The 16,754-nt window shown below is 56.1% G+C and overlaps 1 protein-coding gene across 1 annotated transcript in view; it reads left to right on the top strand.

The window, feature by feature from the left end:
• Window positions 1-16,407: 16,407 nt before the first annotated feature.
• The window catches only part of SEMA6B (semaphorin 6B), an 11,862-nt gene continuing 11,515 nt past the window's right edge, over window positions 16,408-16,754 (top strand). Inside the window, exons 1-2 of the mRNA XM_007460726.1 lie at window positions 16,408-16,528; window positions 16,668-16,749. Of these exons, the coding sequence (XP_007460788.1) occupies window positions 16,408-16,528; window positions 16,668-16,749 (203 nt within the window). The remainder of the gene's footprint in view (window positions 16,529-16,667; window positions 16,750-16,754) is intronic.

Raw genomic sequence — 16,754 nt, 5'->3', positions numbered from 1 at the left:
AGAGGAGATGCGGACGCGGCGCGCCCCAGGTCCGGCCGCCGCGCAGCGTCCCCCCCGGAGCCGACGCCAGCGCGCCGGGGGCCGGGGCTGAGCCCCCTCCCCCAGCGCAGCGCAGCGGGCCCGGGGGCGGGGAGAGCGCGCGCCCCCAGCCCCCCTCTCCACCCCGGGATGCCTGGCTGAGCGGGCCGGGCTGGGACAGGTGCGCGCACGAACCGCCCCCCGCCACCCGCGCCCTCCCACCCTCGAGCTCCCTCCCGCGCACTCGCGGCGGCCGCGGCTCCGAGGTAAGCGCCCCGGGGCGTCTGCAAGAGGGGGGGCTGGGGAGGCGCTATCCCGGGGGTGTCTGTCGGCACGCAGCTGGGGACTGAATTGTTGGCTGGGGTGGCCGGGTCAGGCGCTATAATGGGGGACCTGGGGGCCCCGCCACTGCGAGGGGGATGGATTAGGGCCGGAGAGGGGGTTTGTGGAGCTCTGTAACGGGAGGATCTGCCAGCAACAACTGGGGAAGGGGCTGGATTTTAGGGGGGTCGCAGTATGGAGCGATATAATGGGGGTCCAGTAACAACGCTTTGAAGGGTCTGGATTTGGGCCGTGGGCCTTTATCTCTTGCAAAGGGAGTATTCCAAGCCCAGGGCCCATTCTTACACAGCAATTCAAGTCAAAAGACTAGGTGCATGAGACTACATTTCCCAACAGGCTACCACTTGCCCCTCACTTAGCTTCTGAAATAGCAGATAAAGCATACAAAATCCGGCAGGATCATTGCCCATCTTGCATTTGGAGGTGAAGTTAAGTCCAGTGGAGGCCCTGAATAACTGTCTGCAGCTGGTTTGCTCACAGAACCTCTCTATCATTTTGAGACAGCACTTTGCCAGGGTCACTAGAAGAGACAGACCCAGCAGAACGATGAGTCTTCCCTAGAAGATGGCCAGGAACCTCAACCAGGAACCCCAAGTGCCATGGTTGAGCTCACTAAACAGGTCAAAGAATGAGTGTAGGAGGGACTGTGTGCATACTGCTGACAACCATCCATCCACCTGAGCATGGATTTTCTCCAGCTTCTCCGAGTTATTGATACAGAGTTGACCCTTGAACCACATGTTTGAAATACAGAGGAATCACAGAGGAACCACAGATACACAGGAACTGAGTACTGTATAGGAGGGCCAAACAGGAAGATTTTCAACTGTTTGGAGGGACAGCACACTAACCCCCACCTTGTTTCAAAGTCAACTGTATATACAACAAGAAGTCGCGGCTGCGCCGCTGGGGAGCTGGATTTGGGCCCAGGTGGGGGTTTCAGGGCAGGCAGGGGGACTGTTGGCCGAGGGTGGGAGGTGGTGCTGGGGGGCGGGGCCCCGGGCGCTAAGTCTAGTGCCCCCCGGGGCTTGGTGCGGTGGTCCCGGCGAGGTGAGGCCCCTCCGCCCCACTCCTTGGTCCAGCCGCCGCACCTTGGGCGCCCCTGAACGAGTCCAGGGCCCGGGCCGCGGGGTAGGGGCCGCGGTGCGGGGAGAGAGTCAGCCGGTCCGGTTCCCCCCCCCCGCTGCAGTGGGAGCCCAAGGGTTCGGGGCCCCCCAAGAGCTGACAAAGGGACAAAGAAAGCGTCTCTCTCCGAGAGCGCTGGGAGGGGTGGGGGGCGCCGAGTGTGGCCCCCTCCCGTGGGCGCTGATTGGTCTCCAGGGTGGGGGTCATGTGCCCCCTGTCCTGCTCTCCCCCTCGGGGTGCCCTCCGAGTTTGGGGCACCTCGTCCCTGCTCTGCCCCTGCCCGGACGTGTAGACGCTGAAGCTGGGAGTTTTTGCAAGCGTCCTGGGGCTGGGGGTGATTCCCAGACCCTCAACCCCTGTTTGGCCCTCTCTGACTGAGGTCTTTGGCATCCTCCCCCTTGAGGCTGTCATCTTTGACTCCCAGACTGGAGGGGAACTGGGGCTTGGGGTTAGGGGATTGGGCCCTTAAGTTTTGGGGGTCTCTTTTGGGTTTAAGGAGGAAGGGGGGACTGATGGCTGGGGCTTCAGAAGAGCCCCCCCAGTTTGCAAAATTGCATTGCTTCATATTTTTTGGGTTCCCTCAGCTTCTCAAAGGTACAGCGCACTCTCCAAAATCAAAGTTCAGTACCCCCGGGGCATTCCTCCCCTACAGACGCTGGCCAGTCCCTTTCCCATATCCTAGTATATATGTTTTCTTTCAAGGATGAAATTTTGAAATTTTTGAATGTATTTGAGCAATTGCTGAAACTCTATTTAGACAGAGTACAGGGTGTGGGGAGAGGCTGGGAGTCATAGGTGGGGTCAGTATTCTCCTGGGAGGGGGTCCTGAGCTCTTTGGGAAGGTAGCTGGGGGCTCCCTGTGGCACAGAGGACCTTGGATATTGGGTAGGTGGCAGACTGGCAGGAGACTCATTAAACTGTAGCGTGTCCACCCTGAACTGGCCCATTCCCAAGAACAAACAGGGAGACTGAGGCCCAGGGAGGCATCAGAATGGGTGGAGAGGGAAGCCAGGCCTCTCCACTGCTGGGGCTGTGAGATGGGGTCAAGGGGGAAAGGAGCCTCCACATCTGCTGAAACCCCAAATGCCAGCCCAAAGGTTTCCTTGGAAACCCTTGCCCCCCACCTAGCCAACCTGGGCAGGGCAGAAATTAGACCTGGAGCTTCCAAAGCCTCACCCCTCTCTAAAAAAAAGCATCATAGAGAAGGCTGGGGCCTGAGAGGAGGGGTGCTGCTGTGTGGCCTCAGACAGGTCTCTAGCCCTCTCTGGGCTGTGATCTCCCCAGAAGGTTTTAGGACCTGAGTGGAGGGAGACAAGACAGAGAGAGGTCCCAAGGAATACCCTGGATTTGTAACCTCTCCCTCCAGTCCCCACCTGCCTTCTTCCAGGGCTGAGCACCCATGGGGCCTAAGGGTCCTGTCGCCTCCTGTGCTTTGAGGTGAGAGCACGACTCCCAGCGGAGGTATTGAGTCACCAGGGAGGGGCCATTCACTTCTGTCCTCTGGTCAAAGAAGGTGCTGGAGATGTGAGCTGCAGGAGGGTTTGGCATCTGCAGTGGCTGCCCAGGGCTTGAGCTGAGAGTTGCTGGGGTTACCGGGGGCTGGACCAGGAAGATAGAAATCAAACTGTCCTTGCAAAGGTGACCCTGACGTCAGCTGGCGGGACAGGTAAGCTGGGTCCCTCGGGGCTGAAGGATGTGCCGGTCGCTGCCCATCTCCCGGGAAGGAGGGTGTCCCTAACTGACCCTGTGGTGTGGCCCTGTCCTGTGTGCCCAGCCCTTTGCCAGGTGATGATGGGGAACCCAGAAAGGACTCAGCCAGGGTCAGGACAGGTGGAAGCAGGGATGCCAGTGCCAGCATCCCCTGCCTGGAGGAGGGGATGCTGGCACTGGCCTTGAGGGGTGAGAAGGTGGTTGCTAGGAGGCGAGGGGGACAGGGATCCCAGGTGGAGGGAGCAGTGGGGAAAACCACGGAGGGTGTGTTGGGGGACTTCTGAGTGACTGGGCTATTTTAAGGGTGGGAGACAATAAGCAATGAGGCCTGAGAGGTGACAGGGGCCGCGGATGCCAAGCTGGGGAGTGGGCTTTATCCCAAGGGCAATAGGGAGCCATCGAAGATCTTAGAGCAGGGGAGGGAATGGGCCACATTTCAGACCTTGAGCAGCCGTGGGGAAGGATAGCTACCAGGAGACAGGTTTTCCAGAATGCTGGAAAAATGTTTAGGATACAGTGATTCCAAACTTCTAAGCCATTTAAGGGGCTGCAGATTCTCAGACTGATTCATCCAAGACCCAGTGGTGATTGGGGTTGACCGTGGGTGGGGCCTCACTTAGCAGAAACAGGGACACTGAGGCTCATGGCAGCCTGGGAGGGGGCCCTGGCCACCTGCCCCACATCCCGTGGTTAAATTATCTAGGAGTCAGCTTCAGGGGACAGACCCGCATGCTAGATACCCCCACCATTGTGATCGGTGTAGGTTTGGCTTGCCAGAGCCAGGGTTTGATGTGTGGCCTGAGAGGTCTGGGCCTGAGCCACATAATTCTCTCTTATTATCACAGTCGTTCATCACCTGCCCTTGACGGATGTCCAGATGAAGTGGCAGGCATCAGAATGTGCTAAGGAGGTGACTTGGGGGGCCAAGGACCCCTCTTCCATCTCTTTGGGCAGGGATACAGGGGTGGCCTCCTACCAACCACCCTTGAAGCTCCTTCACTGGCCCCAGGGTCCAAAGGTGGTAGCCCCAGGGTCCAAAGGTGGTAGCCCCAGGGCCTGCTGGGAGGGAAGCCTAGTCTAGTGAGGACTACATTTCCCAGGATGCATTTTGTCCCAGGCTGAGCCTGCCTTCCAAGGGCTGACCTAGGAGAGAACTTCCCAACTGCAGGATCCCAGAGAGGATTGTGGGTACATGGGTTTTCAGGAGGGCCCGGGAGAGACCTGGTCCAGAGTGGTAGGGAAGGTCAGTCACTAAACAGATGCTCCCAGTGGCCTCTGTGTACCTGGCCCTGGGCTGGGTGATGCTGGGATCACAGAGAGGGAGATTTAGCTCTAGTGCCTGGTTGGTTCTCAAGGGTCTTCCAGGCTCAGGGAGGGGAAACAGGCAGACCCTGGACCTCTTGGCTACATGGGATCAGAGTTGGGGCAAAATGGGGCTGAGGAAAGCTGGCTCTTCCCAGGGGATCAGAGAAGATGCATCAAGGAGGGGTGTTGCCTCTAGGACCATGACAGATGTGTAGGAGTTCACCAGGGGGAAACCACATGTTTTCTGATAGTTTCAGAACCTTCTCCCTTTCCTGAAGGCCCAGTAAGAATCCCCTGGGGCAGTTGAGACAGCCCCTCTGAATTTTTGTCTTTAGAGATTGCCACAACAGTTGGATCAGACTTACCTGGGTTGGAATTCATCTCTTCATTCACTCACTCCCTCCTGCCCCCTCTCTAAGCCTCAGTTTCCCCATCTGTGAAACATGGATGCTATTCTCTCTCCCTTAGGGTTGAACATTTAAACAAGAGGATGCAGGGAAAGTGCCTGGTCTGGACCTGTTCTTTTCTTACTCTAGAAAAAGGAATCATTTTGAAAAGCAGAAGCTTGTGGCCTCTGGTCCTGATCTCATTGAGAGCTGTGGGGTCTTTGCTCTCATTTCATGAGTTGACAGATATTTAATGACTGCCTACTATGTGCCAGGTGCTGGGAACCCAGCAATGACCAAGGCAGACCAGGCCCTTCCCTTGCCAAGCTCACACTAGATGGGAACATGGACACTAACTCAGGAAAGAAAGTGAATTGAGTATAACAAGTGCCCCGAGGAATGACACTGAGAAGGGCGGGGCTGTTTTAGCTGATGATGTCAGGGAGGGTGTCTCTGAGGAGGTGGTGTTTGAGCTGAGACCTGGAAAATGAAAAGGAGCCAGTCATGCAGAGAACTGGAAGAGCCTTCCGGGCAGAGGGCACAGCCCGTGCAAAGGCCCTGGGGCAGGACCGTGCACGGTGTGTTGGAGGAACAGTGAGGAGGCCCCTGTGTCTGGAGCAGAGGGAGCGAGGGGGAGAGAGGGAGGAGGCGAGGGCAGGGAGTGGATGGCGCACGCAGGTCATGCAGGTCCCTGTGGGCCACAGGGAGGACTTAGACTTCTATCCCAGTGCGGTGGGAGCCCTGGAGGACTCTGGGCAGAGGAGAGGCGGGGCCTGACTTAAGTGCTCACAGGCGCCTTTTGGCTGCTGCAGGGAGCACAGACTGTGGGCAGCAAGGGCCAGAGCTGGGGGACCAGGGTGGAGGCATCTGCACTGGTCCAGATGAACCATGATGGGGGCCAGCCAGGGTGAGGCAGTAGAGCGGAAAAGAAATGGGTGGATCAGGGTAGATTTTGGACTTGCTAGATGTGGGGAACTGAGAGCCCCTTTCTCTGGGGAAACATAGTGCTAAGGTTAAGAGTGTGGTGTCTGGACCATATGGCCTGGGTTCAAAAACCAGTCTGGCCTTTTCCTAGCTGTGCAACCTTGGGCATATTACTTGCCCACTCTGGGCTGCCTACAATTCCTCACCTGTAAAATGGTGAGGAAACCCCTCCTACCTACCCCACCAGTACTTTCTGCAAAGCCCTTTGCACAGGGCTTGGAACACAATAGTTGCTCTATAAATGTTTGCTGTTATTCCCCTTTGAATGTCTAAGTCCCAGGGTCTGGGAAGAAATGAGGCACAGATTGGGGTGGCAAATTCCCCGAGGTCACCCAGCAAAACTGGGGCTCCTGTCCCCTCGCCGTTTTGCTCCATTGATGCACAGTTCTCACGCTCCAGCCCCCAGAACCCACGTCACTCTGCCGGCATCTCCACCATTCCTGAGCCCTGACTCACCAAGACTTGTGGTCCTCTAGGACCCCAGGACCCATTTCCCGCCTTTGTCTAATTCAAGTTCATCGCCAGGTCTTCCATTCCCAGCAGCACTTGGCACGGCCCCGCCTGCCTCCCGCCCAGCATTGCTTAGCGGTGTCCCCATCCAGACCTGCCTTTCTGGTCTCATCCCACTTGGGGATCCCTGTGGCCTCCCAGACAGGGCCTCTAGGGAGGGACAGTGACTGGGGGACTTCTGGTTGGGAGGATCAGCCTGGGGGAGAGGAGGGCTCCCAGAACCCCAAGTGAGAGGGGCCGGGCTCACCATCTTCTGCTTCCTCCAGATTGTGGACCCCAAGGGCAGGGACCAGATCTGTTTGCCCTCCCTACAGTGGAGCCCCCTAGAGCCGAACATTACTCCCCTCTGTCTCCCAAAGCTGGGTCCCAAGAGCAGCACCCTGCTCTTCTGTGTTTCCTCCAAATTGTGGTTGAGACCCGGGTACGTTTGCCTCCAGGCCAGCTCGGGGCCCCCCACTTGGGAATGTGTGGGTTCCTGACCCCCAACTCCCAGCGCCATCCCAGATTCCCTAGGAGCCCCCAGCCCCCTCGAGTGGCCCCCTCGAGTGGCCCCCTCCCAGGCCCCCTAATTACCCGCTGGGTATAAATGACACTTTAATTTCCTCGGAATGGTCGCCGCATCACCAAGAAAACAGCGCCCCCCTTCCCCATTCCTAATTACAAGTTGCTGCTTCCGATTTGCCTCCTGGCAGCCCAATTTCCAAACCATGATTAAAATTAATTACCCAGGAGTGCCCCCTGTCTGTCTGGCTGGGAGCCCCGGGGACCTGTCCATGTCCCCCACTCAAGGTCCTGCTTCTGACACCTGGTCTCCCCACTGGCTCTCTGAGTGGCCTGGTACTGGGGCAGCCTCTCTCTGGGTCTATGCTTGCGTATCTGCAAGATGTGCAATTAGGCTGTGCAGCCTCGTTGACAGATGGCACATTGTGGGCACTTGGTAAATGACAGCAAGAGGCAGTTTAGTCACGTGGCCTGGGTTCGAATCCCAACTACACCCTTCTGTGCTGTGAGACCTTGGCCAAGTGTCTTAACCTCTCTGAGCCTGAGTTTTTCCCTCTGTGAAATGGGGATAATGGTGCTGGTCACTGCCTCATAGGGTTGGTGTGGGCAGGAAACCAGTTCAAACATGTGAAAGGCCTGGTCGAGCAGCTGGCACACAGTAGGGGCTTCATCAAATTTTAGCTTAAATCCCTGCCCTGCTGGGCTGCTGTGGGGTGCACCAGTGAGTTGGCGCAGGTACTCTGAGCACCATTCTCTTTAGACGAGATTCTCAGCATTAATGGGCTGCTTAGTGCATGCCCAGCTCTGTGCATGATCCTGGTCAGGGCTGAATCCCCTGCCATGTTGGCACACAGTAGGTGCTCAGGAAGTCTGGAATAAACAGATCCTTTTAGCTCTTTCATAAACTGGATCTTTCTGTGGAACATTCATTCAGCCAGTATTTGTTGAGTGCCTACTGTGCACCAGACCCCTTGCTCCTGTGCAGCCAATGTTCTCATCCCTGACTTACAGAGGCAGAAGCAAACCCAGAGAGGGGGATGATGTAACCCTAGGCTGCACAGCAGTCAGTAGTTTATTAAGCACCTACTATTTGGAGCTTATTTACCCATCATGATAACCTGTTGGGGATGGTTACCATGCTCAAGTCACTGATGGGGAAGCTGAGGTTCCGGGAACCGAGAACACAGGGAGGAAGGCTGAGGACCAAGAGGATGTGCTGGCCGCCTCCCAGGCTGGGGAGGGATGAGTTAACCAGCATGGTGCGAATGTTGCGGGGCGAGGGAGCCCCTCTCCTCAGCGCCCCGGTGGCCTGGGCCCCAAGGGACTCCCTCTGGCTACTCTGCCAAGTTCCTAGACAGCCCCAGAGCCCGGCTGGGCTGCGCTGGGGGCAACTGAGGCAGGTGGAGGAGGCAGCTGTAAGCAGAGCTGGTAACTAGACCTGGACGACGCAGGGGCCCGGCTGCGTCGCCAGGTTACTCGATCCCCTCGGGGACGCCGGGGCCCCGGAGCTGGAATCCTGGGGCGGCTGGGCTGACAGGAGCTCCTTCCATGGAACTAGAGATGGGCATCCCGCCCCCATCCTTACCACGGCAGATGGAGAAACAGGGGCTCCGAGCCTGGCCTGGGGTCACTGAGTCACCTGCTGTGGTATGGAGAGGCCCAGAGAAGGCAAGCTGCTGGCCCAAGGTTACCCAGCAACGTCATTTCACAGAGAGTAAACATGTGTGCCAGGCCCTGTTCTAGTGCCTTATTTTACAGATGAGAAAATTGAGGCTCTGTGTCTTGTCTGGAAAAGGGGGAAAGTCCCAGGGCTCCTCTCTTATGATATGGCAGCCTCCCCGCCCATCGGCATCTTCTTGCTGTTTCTTTGACGGTTCCAGCCTCCAGGGCTTTGCCTTTTCAGTTCCCTTTCCAGGAGGTCCCCTGACCACCAGCCAAAGCAGCCCCTTTGCCATCAACTCTCCATCATTCTCTGCATTTTCATCTTCAGGCTTCGCTATTATTGTCAGAAGCTGAGTTCTGTTTTCTGGTAATGCATGTACCCCTATCTCCCCACTGGACTGGGAACCCCCCAAAGGCAGGGCTTTGCAACTGTCTTGGCCATCGCTGCGGCCCCATGCTGGGAACAGTGTCTGGCACACAACTGGTGCTCAGTAATTGCTCATCCAATGAGTGAATGAATAGCCTCCAATTTGGGGTACAAAGAGCCAGAGCTGGTCACAGATGCTCCCAAGTTGGTGAGGTTGGGTGGAGCTGAGGGCGGGGTCACGGCTGGAGGAGCCCGGGGAAACGGAGCTCCCCAGGGAAGGCAGTTAGAGAAGGCTTCCTGGAGGAGGGGGCATCCCCGTGTAGACTTTTTTTGGGGGGGAGGGGGCTGCACTTCACGGCATGCGGAAGTGCCCCAATCAGGGATTGAACCTATGCCCCTGCCATGGAAGCATGGAGTCTTAAACACTGGACTACCAGGGAAGTCCCAGGATTCAGCATTTCTAACCGCTCCCAAGTGAGGCTGCTGGTGGTGGTGGTCCGAGGACCATATTCGAAGTAACAGAGGGTCTAGAGGACCCTTTGAGAGTGTGACATTGGACCCCAGGTGGGTGGTGGGTGCATGGGGAGGGAAGGGGTTGCTAGAGTCCAGGGGGTGGGGGTGGAGACCTGAAATAAGGAGGGAGCCATGTGGGTATCAGGGAAAAGGCTTTCAGGAGTGAGGAACAGCCCGTGCAAAGGCCCTGGGGCAGGACCGGGCCTGGTGTGCTGGAGGAACAGCGAGGAGGCCCATGTGTCTGGAGTAGAGTGAGCGAGGGGGAGAGAGGAAGGAGAGGACGGCAGGGAGGGGACGGGGCAGGTCGCGCAGGGTCTTGTGGGCCCTAGGAGGACTTGGATTTTTACTGGGAGGGAGGTGGGAGCCCTGGAGGGCTGTGGGCAGAGGAGGGGCGGGGCCTAACTCGGGTGCTCACGCGCGCCCTCTGGTGGCGGCATCGGGGATGACAGACTTTGGGGATGAAGGGTGGGAGCTGTGGACCGGGTGGAGGGGACTGTGGGGTCCAGGCAGGAGATGCTGGGGGCCGACCAGGGAACAGACTAGAGAGGGGTGAGAATTCTGGATGAATTTGGCAGACCCCACAGGACTTGCTGGCATTGGATGTGAGGGTGAGAAAAGAAGGGGCCGGTGCTGAAGGGAGCTGGGGCGGGGGGTGACTCCCAGGTGGGGCCTGAACCATTAGCGGAGACAGGGAGCCTGTCCGTCAATAGATCAATTTGGTCTATGCGTTCAGCACCATTCCGGTGAAAATCCTAACATGTTTTATGTTTTATGTTATTTGTTTTGGAACTTACCAGCTGATCCTAAAATGTATGCTGAAGCCCTGGGGTAGCCCAGGTAGCCCTGGCCAGGTGGGAAAAAATGTTCCAGAAGGAAATTTGAACTTTTGACGAAGTTAGAGTAGCTAAGGCCATATGGTACCTGGGAAGGTCGATGGGAGGGCGAAGCCAGGTGGCCTGGGGGGAGTTTCCATCCCTGCCTCAGTTTCCTCATCTGTATAGTGGGACTGTACCAAGGCTTGGAGTGATAGTTGGGAGATCAGGCAGAGAGGCCGTGCCACAGCGCGAGCCCTCCCGGCTGGGGGTGGACCTCTATCTCTTTATGACCGTCCCTCCCACCTCCATGTGCATGGATGCGTGTCTCCAGGGCTGCAGGCAGGCAGGCAGACACATGGGTGCCCTGCACGCCAAGGGGTGCACACGCTGGCCATGCAGCTCCCCACGCCCGGCCCCAGGGTTGGGAGGTAGTGCGGCTCCCAGTGACCAGCTGCCAGGGCCGGCGGTGGGGCCATTTCCAGGCAGCTGGGCGCCGGACAGCTGCTGGCAGAGATGCCTCGAGTTTCATGGAGAGAAGCAGATGGTCTTGGAGGGGTGGGAGAGGTGCCACCTCTCGGATAACCTCAGGTCAGGGGGGTAAACTGAGGCCAGGTGCAGTGGGTTGGCCCCGACGTGACCCAGACTCCCCCAAAGGGCATGTGGGGTTCAGCTCTGCATGATCGTCAAACTAACAAATGTCGATTGAGCGGGTTTCAGTCTTGGCTCCACCGTTTCCATTTGGGCAAGTGACTTCGCCTCTCTGTGCCTCAGTTTCCCCATCTGTGTAAGGGGCACAGCACCCACCTCTCCGATGTGTTGTACGGATCAAGTGAGTTCATTTAAGTGCTTAGGACAGTGCCTAGCACATCACAAGTGCTTGGTGTTTGCTACTTTTATTCTTTATTGAGCTTCTACTGAATGCCAGGCCTTATGCCAGGCAGTGGGGACGCAGTGGTGGCCAAGACAGACTCAGTCCTGCCCTCTCGGGGAGCTCAGAGTCCAGTGGGGAAGATGAACAGTTAACCAGGCATTTGGAAGATAGGGTGAGCAGGGCCCTCCTGCACAGGCAGGCAGGAGCCCAGAGGAAGTCAATCCGGGCTGATCTGGGGAGTCTTCCTGGAGGAGATGTCTGAGACCTGACGAGCGAGCGTGTTCACCAGGTTACTGGGAGCAGGAGGAAGGTGTTCCAAGCAGAGGGAACAGCATGTGCAGATGCTCAGAGGTGGAGATGGAAGGGAGGGGACTTCATTTCAAGGGCACTGGGGAGCCATAGAAGGGTTTAGAGCAGACGTTCTCACCTGGGGTGGTTTTGCCCCTCAAGGGATACTGGGCGGTGTTTGGGGACATTTTTGGTTGTCGCAATTGAGGGATGCTCCTAGCATCGAGTGGGTGGGGGCCAGGAATGCTGCTCCACACCTGGCAGCGCCCAGAACCTCCCCACCGCAAAGAATGACCTGGCCCTGAATGTCAGCAGTGCCGAAGGGGAGAGACCCTGGTTTAGATCAGGGAAGAAACAAGTGAGATTTGAGTTCTAGAAAGATTCCTTTGCTACCTTGAGGAGGATACTGAAGGGGCAGGACTGGAAGCCAGGGGACCAGGTAGCGGGTGGGAGCTGGGCTATAGGGCCCTCAGGGCATGGGAGGGACTGGGAGACCGACATCCTTGTCTTTGGCTCAGGAACAATGGGGCTGGTAAGAAAAGCCATTTGGGTTTCAGGGTTCCCAGGTTGGTTCAGAGGGGCTGGGGGCAGCTGTGGACAGAGGGAGGACAGGAACAGCCTTCTAGCCCCGAGTTGCTGCATCACAAAGTTATGAAAACCAGGAGAAAAAATGAGCCGTGAGGTCCCATCCCGACCTGGGGCCTCAGTCTTCCCATCTGTGAACTGGGTGTTAAATAACTGCTGGCCTCACTGGGTTGAGGGATGGCAGAACGGGTGATTATCAATCTTGCCGTGACCATTCGTACGCTGAACCCCCAGGAGCAAAATCCTGGTAGCAGAGAGCCCTGGGTTCAATCCAGCTGCTACATCCTCTCTGGTGGGTCATGGCCCCTCAATCAGCCCCTCAGTTTCCCCATCTGCAAAATGGACTGAATGTTATACCAACCGTACTAGAGCCATCAGGGGTCTCCATGAAGCAATTCCTGGAAACCACCCAGCCCGGCCTCTGATACTCAATATACCAACAGCAACAATAATAATAATAATAATTAGCATTTACTGAGCACCTGCAGCATGCCAGGCACTTTGCTAACACCCACCACAGGCCTGTCAGGTTGATACTGTTACCATGCCCATTACACAGATGAGAAAACTGAGGCCCAGAGGGGTGGAGTGACCTGTTCAGGGTCACACAGCATGTACATAGCAGAGCTGGGATTTGAACACTTATGGCCTTGGAGCTCCTCCCCTCACCACAATGCTGCATGGCCCACGAGTGGAAGCTGTTGTCCTGAAGTTTCTGAAGTTAAAAATTATTCTGGGGGGCTTCCCTGGTGGCACAGTGGTTGAGATTCCGCCTGCCGATGCGGGGGATGCGGGTTCGTGCCCCGGTCCGGGAGGATCCCACGTGTCGCGGAGCGGCTGGGCCCGTGGGCCATAGCCGCTGAGCCTGCGCGTCCGGAGCCTGTGCTCCGCAACGGGAGAGGCCACAACACTGAGAGGCCCGCGTACCGCAAAAAAAAAAAAATTAAATTAAATAATTCTGTGGCTTCCCTGATGGTGCAGTGGTTGAGAGTCCGCCTGTCGATGCAGGGGACGCGGGTTTGTGCCCTGGTCCGGGAGGATCCCGCGTGCCGCAGACCGGCTGGGCCCGTGGGCCGTGGCCGCTGAGCCTGCGCGTCCGGGGCCTGCGCTCCGCAGCGGGAGGGGCCATGGCAGTGAGAGGCCCGCGTACTGAAGGAAGGAGAAAAAAAAAAATTATTCTGATAAGACATGGGGTAAAAGGCACAGAGCACCACCTCACACCCATTAGGATGGCTACTATCAAAAAACAGAAAATAGTGTTGGGAGGAGAAATTGGAACGCATGGGCAATGCCAGTGGGAATGTAAAATGGTGCAGCCGCTTTGGAAAAGAGCATGGCAGTTCCTCCAAAAGTTAAGCATAGAATCACCATATGATCCAGCAATTCCACGCCTGCATATACACCCAAAAGAATTGAAAGCAGGGTCTCAAAGAAATATTTGCACATCCATGTTCATAGCCATTCACAACAGCCAAAAGGTGGAAGCAGCCCCAGTGTCCATCAACAGGTGAATGGATAAATAAAATGTGGTCTATCCACACAATGGAATATTACTGAGCCTTAAAAAGTCAAGGTATTCTGACACTCATCACAACATGGATGAACCTTGAGGACATGATGCTCAGTGAAATAAGCCAGACACAAAAGGACAAACACGATCTGATTCCACTCATAGCAGGTCCCTAGAAGAGTCAGATCCATAGAGACAGGAAGTAGATGGTGGGGGCCAGGGGCTGGGGGAGGGGATGGGAAGTCAAGTTAATGGTGACAGAGTTTCAGTTTGGGAAGATGAGAAAGTTCTGGAGATGGATGGTGCGGATGGTTGCACAAGAATGTGAATATACTTAGTACCACTTAAAAATGGTTAAGATGGCAAACTTTGTTATACATTTTACCACAATGTTAAAAAAAATGTTTAGGGACTTCCCTGGTGATGCAGTGGTTAGGAATCCGTCTGCCAATGCAGGGGACACGGGGTTCAAGCCCTGGTCCAGGAAGATCCCACATGCCGCGTAACACCTAAGCCTGTGCACCACAACTACTGAGCCTGTGCTCTAGAGCCCACGAGCCACAACTACTGAGCCCACGCACCGCAACTACTGAAGCCCACGCAGCTAGAGCCTGTGCTCCGCAACAAGAGAAGCCACCGCAATTAGTAGCCTGCACAGCACAAGGAAGAGTAGCCCCTGCTCGCCGCAGCTAGAGAAAGCCCAGCGCCCAGCAACAAAGACCCAACGCAGCCAAAAATAAATAAATAAATAAATCTTAAAAAAAAAAAAAAAAAGGCACAGAGCAGACAGAACACCAGAGGCGGGGTGCCCCGGCAGGTGTTGTAAGGAGGAAGCTTGTAGGCTGGGGTAGGCAGCAGCGGGGCTGGTGATCCCGTTGGGGGTCTTGAATGCAGTGTCTGGGGCCTGGCTCGGGGGTCGCTGGGAGCCACGGGACGTTGCTAAGCAGGGGAGGAGCCGGGGAAGGAAACTCTTAAGGAAGTAGAGCCAGATCCGCGCACATGTGAGATCCTGGCGTCCGCTGAGTCACAAATCCTGGAAGTTCAGGGTCACAGAGAGGAAACTTCGCTGTTCCACGCAAGGCCTTCCTGTTTTTTGGCCCTGAAACCTCAGAGGCAGGCATTCCAGGGCCAAAGTTCCCGCCTCGCATCCACCTCCACGGGTTCGGGATCCCCTCACCCCAAGGCTGGGGCAGGGCTCGGAGATGTACCTGCTGCTCAGACGGGTAAACTGAGGCACGGGGCTTGCCCGGAGGCTGCGGGTGTCTTCTTGGGGCCTCCGGACTGCACTCCTTCTGGGAGGGGCGTGGAGGGCTGGGTTCCAGAGGGTGAGTTCTGTTCACAGCGCCCACCAGGTCATCACTTGGGACGGGTGGGGGGTGCTCTCCAGTCTACACACTTGGAAGTTTCTCCAAATTCCCTTGAGCGGGAGCAGGAAACAGGCCCCCTGAAGAGGTCGTGAGGCTCCTATCACAGAGGTATTCCAGGAGAGGACAGAAAGGCTGTTATCGGGAAGGAAGTCAGACTTACCGGGGCCTCTGAGGTCCCTGGCCAGCTAGAATATTCTGCTATTCTAAAGTACTGCAGTTCCCAGATTGTGGTTTATAAAATTCCGAGAGCCTTTGAATTTTTGGTTTTTGAGACTTTCATTTTAAGGTTTTTGTGTTTTAACTCTAAGAATTCTTTTTTTTAAATTTATTATTTATTCATTAATTTTTGGCTGCATTGGGTCTTCGCTGCTGCACGTGGGCTTTCTCTAGTTGCGGCGAGCGGGGGCTACTCTTCGTTGCAGTGCACGGGCTTCACATTGCAGTGGCTTCTCTTGTTGCGGAGCACGGGCTCTAGGCCGACGGGCTTCAGTAGTTGTGGCACACGGGCTCTAGAGCGCAGGCTCAGTAGTTGTGGCGCACAGGCTTAGTTGCTCCGCGGCATGTGGGATCTTCCCGGACCAGGGCTCAAACCCGTGTCCCCTGCATTGGCAGGCAGATTCTTAACCATTGCGCCACCAGGGAAGCCCCAATTCTAAGAATTCTTAAAACATATGTTTTGAGGTTGAAGTTTTTATAAATATATGTTTTGAAATGTATTATTTGTTTTAATATATTTATTTAATTTTGGCTGTGTTGGGTCTTCGTTGCTGCACACGGGCTTTCTCTAATTGCAGTGAGCAGGGGCTACTCTTCGTTGCGGTGCACAGGCTTCTCATTGCGGTGGCTTCTCTTGTTGCAGAGCACGGGCTCTAGGCGCGCGGGCTTCAGTAGTTGCAGCACGTGGGCTCAGTAGTTATGGTTCGTGGGCTCTAGAGCCCAGGCTCAGGAGTTGTGGCACTCGGGCTTAGTAGCTCCGCGGCATGTGGGATCTTCCCGGACCAGGGCTCGAACCCGTGTCCCCTGCATTGGGAGGCGGATTATTTTTGTTTTTAACATCTTTATTAGAGTATAATTGTTTTACAGTGGTGTTGTTAGTTTCTGCTTTATAACAAAGTGAATCAGTTATACATATACATATGTCCCCATATCTCTTCCCTCTTGGGGAGGCGGATTCTTAATCACTGCGCCACCAGGGAAGTCCCTGTTTATCTATTATTATTATTAATTTTTAATTTAAAATTATTTAATTTTTAAAATATTCTCACGATTATCCATTTTTTGTTAGAAACCGTTTCCTGAGCTTTCACTTAAATGTGGTCAGAAAGTTGTTCTGGTAATTAATAAGTGCTGGTGTTATTGTTGTTGCCATGATTGTTGTTATTTTTAAATGATTACCCCCCCCAATGGGGAATTTTTCTGGAAATTGAAGGTCCCCGCCGCCGCGGCTCTCGCGCTCCCTCTGCTGGCAGCAGTGGGGACTGCAAGCCACACGGCTCACCGCATGGCCCTTCGCTCGCAGGTGTCACCTCCTGTCGCCCTGACCTCGCCATGCGGACCCCGCGAGCGCCCCCTCCCCGCCCGGCCCTACTGCTCCTGCTGCTGCTACTGGGAGGCTCCCACGGCCTCTTCCCCGAGGAGCCGCCGCCACTCAGCGTGGCCCCCAGGGACTGTGAGTGGGGGGCCTGGAGAGGGGGAGTCCCAAGGGAGGGTCTTGCTCCCCAGCTGGATCTGCTGCCCCCTCCCCCGGGGGCTCACCAGGCCAGGCTCACCCTGGCCCTGGATCACACCCCTCCTCGCCCTCCCCCCAGACCTGAACTACTATCCCGTGTTCGTGGGCAGTGGGCCAGGACACCTGACCCCCGGAGAGGGCACCGACGATCTCAACATCCAGCGGG

This window comes from Lipotes vexillifer, unplaced genomic scaffold, assembly GCF_000442215.2.
Source record: "Lipotes vexillifer unplaced genomic scaffold, Lipotes_vexillifer_v1.1 scaffold1011, whole genome shotgun sequence".
NCBI classification, from domain to species: Eukaryota; Metazoa; Chordata; class Mammalia; order Artiodactyla; family Lipotidae; genus Lipotes; species Lipotes vexillifer.
This window is presented reverse-complemented; position numbering and strand designations above follow the sequence as displayed.